Consider the following 7,293-nt stretch of genomic DNA (forward strand, 5'->3'; position numbering starts at 1 on the left):
CCGCAACCTCACCAACATTTGTTGCTTGCTGTTCTGCTAAATTTTGCTATTCTTACTGGGGTGAGATGATATCTCATATTTGTTTTGATTTGCATCTCTCTTAGAGCTAGGGATTTTGAACATTTCTTCATGTGTTTGTTCACCATCTGAATGTCTTTGGTGAAGTGTCCATGTTCTGTGCCCATTTTTCAATTGGGTTGTTTAATGATGATTATTTTATAAAACACAAAGTGAATGAAGGGATGTGTGAAGCACAATATATATGAATGAAACACAATGTATAAGAATTTTGTATGCAAATCACTATAAAATATTGAAACCAAACCAAGACAACAAAAATAGTATTAAAACAAAAAAACCAAACAAATTCTATGTGTCAAATCTTATGCCATGCTATCTTGACATAAAGTTTCTGATACTTTCTGCTAAATAGAGTAGCTACACCAAGTTAACTAAGTAATTAGTTTGGATTGTGGGTGAGAGTTGCTTCAGTGCTGATGACACAAGATTTGGAATTTCGTAGGAGCTTCAGCAAACCTATCACAAGGTTGCAGAGCTGCAAAAAAGAAAAAAAGCCTTTCGTCCACAGCTGAGTCTGTCAATAAAGGTTGTCAAGTTGAAACGCTAGGAATCTAATACATGCCAAGATTAAACCTGTCTCCGGAAACCAGGAACTGAAACTGTCCCCGTGAGGCTGGCCTTGGAGTTTTAGTAGGAGGAACCAGAGGTTGCAAAGAAGGATGCAGCGAGCGGACAGCAACCAACCAACCAATCCTGAGAGCGGAGGGAGCGTTCCCGGACCGGTGGGGAAGTGCGCATGCGCTAACCGCACAGCGCCCCGGGAGGGGCGGAGCATGGGGGCAGTCAGTGAGCCTGCGCAAACGGCCCTGCGAGGTGGGGGAGGGCTGTCCGTGTGTGTCTGTGTTGTTGTTCCGCGGTAGCGGCGGCGGCGGTAAGATGGCTGCCCACGGGGGCTCCGCGGCGTCTTCGGCGCTGAAGGGGTTAATTCAGCAGTTTACGGCGATCACCGGTAAGAGACGCGGTTACCGGAAGGTAAAGAGTGGGGGTCTGTAGCGCGCAAGCTCGTCTGTCCCGGGCTTTCTCCTACCTTCATGCCTTCCTCCCTCAGGGCTTTACTCAAAAGCTCCCGTCCTCCCCTCTGTGGGAGAGAGACGACGGCGTCGGGGTCTTGGGGTTCCGGCCAGAGACAGCACCCCACGCCCGCTACATCCTCTTTCACGGTCTCCTAGCAGCGCGGAAGCGAACCCCTTCACCCCCTGCCAGCCCAGACCCGGCAAATGGGCCGATCCCATCGGTCCCCGGCGGCCCAGGGACCTGGGGGCGGGAGGAGTGGGGGGCCGCACCCGGGCCACCGCCCTCTTCTTCCTTCATCTTCCTCTCTTCTGCTCTGTTCAGTCCTGGGGTGCAGCGCATCCCTCACCTCCGCCTGCCTTTTCGCCCCGGCCGGGTCATTCTGCCCCAGCTCTGGCCTGCCGTTCCCCTTTCTGGGCTCCTCGGAGCCATTGCTGGGGCCCTGGCGTGGTGGGGCCCTCCCGCCTTAACGGCGAGGCTGGTGGGTTCGGTTGCGCCTGTACCGATCCCGGAGATCGGCCGCCGGAGAGGGGGGCTGCCGAGGATTTCCTTAGGATTTGGGGTCTGGGGAGTAGAGTGGGGGCTCTTTTTCTAAGTTAAATTGTGGAGGAATCCGGGTTGGCATTCCACACCTCTCTAATAAATTTGTGAAAACCGAGAGGATGGCGCCGGGGCCTCCTGCTGCTGAAATAGGGATGGCGGCAGAAACTTCTCCCCGCGAAAACCGGTTTCAGGGTGTCAGTCCCCCTCAAACCCTTAGGCCTAGGTTTTTCTTTTTCTTTGGACCCCTGCGAACGGGACATAAGTCTCTCAAACCTGGAGGAAAGGCCCTGAGCCATTCTGTGAATTCTCTAGGTCTTGTTTCTCTCTGATGGTGTTGAACTTTTTTTGCATGAGTTATTAGAGGGCGGAGCAAATGATGAAGTTCTCTGTGGAGTGATTTGAGAAAAGAGTACTCCTTGTGCCTGAGTGTAATTGTGCCCGTTGTAGTTTGTCATTTTGGAAGGCGGTCAGCACGTTGGCTCCTTTCCTTTTTCCTTATCTGATAACTTGTTAGAGACGTGGGGGAGGTTTTCATTTGTTACTCTTCCTTGAGTTTGCCGTAGGATATCTGCTTAAGTAAAATTTTGTGGTATTTAAGCCCTTGCAAGTTGCGGGCTCCTTAACGTTTTCCAGTTGGAGCTAGTATTGTTTTTTCACCCTGCAGTTATAACTACAAGATTAATGAATTGTTACCTTGTTTGTGAGCATGTGGCATTACACCAGAGCTGGTAAAGTAAAATTTGTAAATAGTTGGACTGGGGAATGGACTGATAATTTTCATATTCCTGTTTTCAACGTGTATGAAAGGCATAATGTATTTTCCATTACCCAACCAAGCCATGTTACAGGGAAAATTAGAAAATTATTCTCTATGTATGGTGACATTACTTCATTATGATTATATAGAAACATCTTTGTGGTGAATCATATTCAAAGTGACCAGGTTTTCTAGAGCTGGTTTAATTTAAGATGAATTTAACTTAGTATCAATTTTTTCTGCTATATCCCTTCTGAAAGTATATGCTTTAATCTCACATCTATTCTGATTTAACATTTTTATTGGTATTGACAAAATCCAAAATGTAATGAGGTGCATTGACTCACTTTTTTGCTTTTATTATGTTTCTCTCTACTTGCGTTGCTTGTTTTCTGGTCATAAGACTTTGTGTTCCTGAATCCTGTTGAATTCTGAGTAGACAGTTATATATGGAAATCTCTAAAAGATATACCTTATACTGTTCTTAATGTGTGATTCTTTTTTTAATTAATTTTGTGAGCTCTTTTAAAATGGTATTTAACATGGTAGAGATTACCATTAGAAAAACATGATCTTCCAGCATTTTCACATATCATAAAAGTAAATATTGGAGGTGACTCCAGTACATACACTTTATTATTTTCTGTGATATGTATGAAAGTTTACAAAGCAAATTGATTTTCCACTCATGTATTTTAGACAATGATATTTATAATAAAAACTTTTTAAAATTTATTGTTGGGTTAATTAGACTGACCTTAAAGGGTTTATGTTTTGATTTATAAAGGTTTACTTTTCTAAAAGCTCAACATTCTTTTTTTTAAGTTCTTTAGATTATAATGAAAATTTATAAAGAACTTGGATTTCCATTTGTTCATTATTGTACATTTTCCTGCCTGTCCCTTTCCTCCCCAGTTCTCTTTTGTTCTTTAGAAAAAAATTATTTAATTGATATACAGGTCCCCCCCCCCCTTATTGTACAAGTCTTATTCTGGATGCTTGTCATGCCAATAATACCCAATCATATATTCCTTTTATATAGTTCTCTCCTTCATCTTTTTCAATGCCATGTACATTATTTATCCTCTCTTTTCTTAGTTTCCCCCAAACCTCTTATCAGTCCTGTTCTGTAACAGTGGTATTGTTATGTATTCTTGTGTCGCTTGTGACTCATAGTGACCCTATGTTCAATAGCCCTAAACCCTTTTCTATCCTGTGCCAGTTGCACTGCCTCTGACACACCCATCCCAATTACCCCAGTCACTGAATCAGTCCACCTCATAGAGGGTCTTCCCCTCCTGTGCTGTCCCTCCACTCTCCCAAGCACGATGTCACTCTCCAAGGACCTGTCCCTCCTTACAACATGTCCACAGTATGTCAGACAAAGCCCCAGAATCCTTGCCTCCAAGGAGCAGCCTGGTTTAACCCTCTCCCGGATAATATTGTTTGTTTTCTTGGCAGTCCATGGTACATTCAATACTTTTCTCCAGCACCACAGCTCAAAAGCATCAGTTCTCCTTCTATCCTCCCTAGTCATTGTCCAGCTCTCTGATGCATAACAAGTGATTGCAAAGACCATAGCCTGTATCAGGCGCACCTTAGTCTCCAGAGTGACACCATTGTTCTTCAGTACTTTGGAGAGTTCCCTAACAGCAGACTTTCCGATCACAATACATCTTTTAACTTCCTGGCTGCTGGTGCCAAGAGCGTTGACCGTGGAGCCAACCTGACTAAAGTTAACAATCTCAATCTCTTCACCATCCATCCTGATGTTGCCAATTGGTCCAGTGGTAAGAATCTTTGTCTTCTTAACATTGAGCCTCAATCCATATTGGAGGCTGCAGTCCTTGACCCTCTGCAGCAAGCGCTTCAGGTCCTCTTCAGTTTCGGCAAGCAGATTTGTGTCATCTGCATAACGCAGATTGTTAATAGTTGTTCCACCAATCCTGACGCCACACTTCTCATAGAGCCCAGCCTCCCAGATAATCTGTTCTGCCTACAGGTTGAAAAGGTATGGAGTTAGGACACATCCCTGGCGTACACCTTTCCCAATTTTGAACCATGCAGTGTTTCCTTGCTTTGTTCTGACGACTGCCTCTTGGTTCAAGTATAGGTTTCACATTAGGACGCTCAAGTGTTCTGGAATTCCCATTCTTCTAAGAGTCAACCACAGTTTTTTATGATCCACACAGTCAAACGCCTTTGCATAATCAATGAAACCCAGATGGACATTCCTCTGGTATTCCCTGCTTTCAGCTAAGATCCATCTAACATTAGCTACAATATCCCTAGTACCACGACCCCTTCTCTACCCAGCCGGGACTTCTGGCAGTTCTCTGCTGATGTGCTGTTCCAGTCGTTTTTGGATATTCTTCAGTAGAATCTTGCTTGCATGTGAAATCAATGATACTGTTCTGTAGTTTCCACACTCTGTTGGGTTACCCTTATTTGGCATGGGAACAAATACAGATCTCTTCCAGTCAGTTGGCCAAGCGGTTGTTCTCCAGATTTCTTGGCACAACTTGGTGAGCACATCCAGGGCAGCATCTGTTAGCTGAAATACGTCAATTGGTATACCATCTATTCCTGGGGACTTGTTTTTTGCTATTTCCTTCAAAGCACGTTGTACTTGTGCCTTCATCACCGTAGGCTCTTGCTCATATGTTATTTCATTAAATTCTTTTGTGTCTGCCAATTCCTTTTGATACAGTGACTCAGTATATTCTTCCCATCTTCTTGTAGTACTTCCTGGATCATTTAATATTCTGCCTAAAGCATCCTTGATTATAGCTACTCGAGGTTTGAATTTGTTCTTCAGTTCCTTGAGCTTAAGAAATGCTGAACGAGTTCGGCCCGTTTGATTTTCCGACATTTCATTGTAATATTTTACTTTGTTAATCATGTGCTGCCTTTTGGAATCTTCTGTTCAGTTCTTAGTATCTTGAATTCTTCCTTGTGCTTTGGCTCCTCTGCGCTCCAGTGCAATATTCAGAGTTTCTTCAGACATCCATTTTGGTCTTTTTTTTTTCTCTTCTGTCTTTGTAATGATCATTTGTACTCTTCCTGGGTGATACATTTGACATCCTCCCACAACTCATTAGGTCTTCGCTCATTAGTGTTCAAGGCCTCAAACCTGTTCCTGAGATTGTTCTGAAATTCAGTTGGGATGAACTCAGAGTCATAGTTTGGTTCCCGTGGATTTGGTTTCATTTTCCTCAGCTTTAGCTTGAACTTTTTGTAACTGAGATATTTCACTCAGCATAATGTCCTCCATAGTCACTCATTTTGTAGAATATTTCATGAATTCTTTATTTTTCAGCGCTGCATAATATTCCATTGTGTGTATCCATTTGTTTGTAAATGGGCATTTGGGTTATTTCCAGCTCTGCTATTGGGAACAAAACAGCAGTAAACATGGGTGAGCATATATCTTCTTGGGTGACAGTTCTGGTTTCCTTAGGGTATATAGTTGAATTGCTAGGTCAAGTGGTATTTCTATTTGCAACTTTTTGAGAAAGCACCATACTGCCTTCCATAGTGGTTGCCCCATTTTACACTCCCATCAACAGTGAATAAAGGTTCCAGTTTCTCCACAACCTCACCATCATTTGTTGTTTGCCGCTCTGTTAAATTTTGCAATTGTTACTGGGATGAGATGATATCTCATAGTTGTTTTGATTTGCATCTGTCTTAGTGTTAGGGATTTTGAACATTTCTTCATGTGTGTGTTCGCTGTCTGAATGGTGAGGTGACGCTTAACGTTCTGATATAAGAAACTTGTGTTAAATTATAGAACTTACAGTGGAAGACTATTCAGCATTGGAGCAACGATTTTGGAAAAAATACTACATGATAACTTGGGAGAAACTGGAGAGGATTATGCTGAATGAATGAACCCAGTCACATAAAGACAAATACTGCTAAAGATCATTATTGTAAAAATATAAAGATAACTGGTAGAACATGTATGGGAACCCAAGAGAACAAGAGGTGGGAGCAGCGGGGTGAGGACGAGTAGGGGCAAAATCACAGGGTTGCACAATTTGGTGGGTGGGAGCAGGGGGTAAAGGAAATCGGAAAGATTCTTTAGGGACCTGAAAATATAGGATAATGATGGACACAGTCCAATTGTGGTTAATTTTATAAAACATAATGCATGGGGATGATTGTATGAAACATCTTGTGCATGAAGCATAGTGTGAAACACAAAAAGAGCTCTGGTGGTCTAGTGACAAGAAGCTGTGCTTTCATCCCAAAGAATGTTGTTCAAATGCACCAGATGCTCCGGTGGAGAAAGAGGGGTTTTATCTCCTGTGCCAGTGGAATTCAGTGGTACACAAGAAAGAAAAAAAAAAATAATGTGAATCACAATGTATACAAACTTTATAAGCAAACCAATATAAAATTTTAAAAAGTTATAAATCCTAACTTTTCCATGGCATTTAGAAATAGTAGAAAACATTAAAATTTCTAAGTAAGACAATCTAATTTTATGAAGTATTGAATCTGATTTAAAAAAAATAATGAAAGCATAGTATGATGAATGTGAAATAATTTTGAAAAAAGGAAAAAATAATCTCCTTACTCTAACATTGTTTTTGTGTACTGTTGTGTCGGAACCAAACCATAGCAGACCCTCTGACAAGTTTTCAGAGGCAGTTAATTGCAGGGGAGAAAATTGCCCATCTTTCTTCTGCAGAACAGCTGGTGGTAACCTCAAACCATGTGACTTCGGGATTGCATTGCAAGCTTCTTGCCACTAGGCCACCAGAGCTTTCCGTTCTTGCATTAGTATTATTTATTTTATGTGGTATCTTTTTTTAAAAAATTATTTTATTAATTTTAATGAACATTTACAGAGGTTTTGAATTTCCATTCATTCATTGTTGCATTTTTCTCCC

The 7,293-nt window shown here is 42.1% G+C and overlaps 1 protein-coding gene across 1 annotated transcript in view; it reads left to right on the forward strand.

Annotated features, from left to right (window-relative positions):
• Positions 1-957: 957 nt before the first annotated feature.
• The window catches only part of UBXN7 (UBX domain protein 7), a 68,895-nt gene continuing 62,559 nt past the window's right edge, over positions 958-7,293 (forward strand). Inside the window, exon 1 of the mRNA XM_006884195.1 lies at positions 958-1,030. Within this exon, the coding sequence (XP_006884257.1) occupies positions 958-1,030 (73 nt within the window). The remainder of the gene's footprint in view (positions 1,031-7,293) is intronic.

This window comes from Elephantulus edwardii, unplaced genomic scaffold, assembly GCF_000299155.1.
Source record: "Elephantulus edwardii isolate Elephantulus edwardi_28Jun2011 unplaced genomic scaffold, EleEdw1.0 scaffold00032, whole genome shotgun sequence".
NCBI classification, from domain to species: Eukaryota; Metazoa; Chordata; class Mammalia; order Macroscelidea; family Macroscelididae; genus Elephantulus; species Elephantulus edwardii.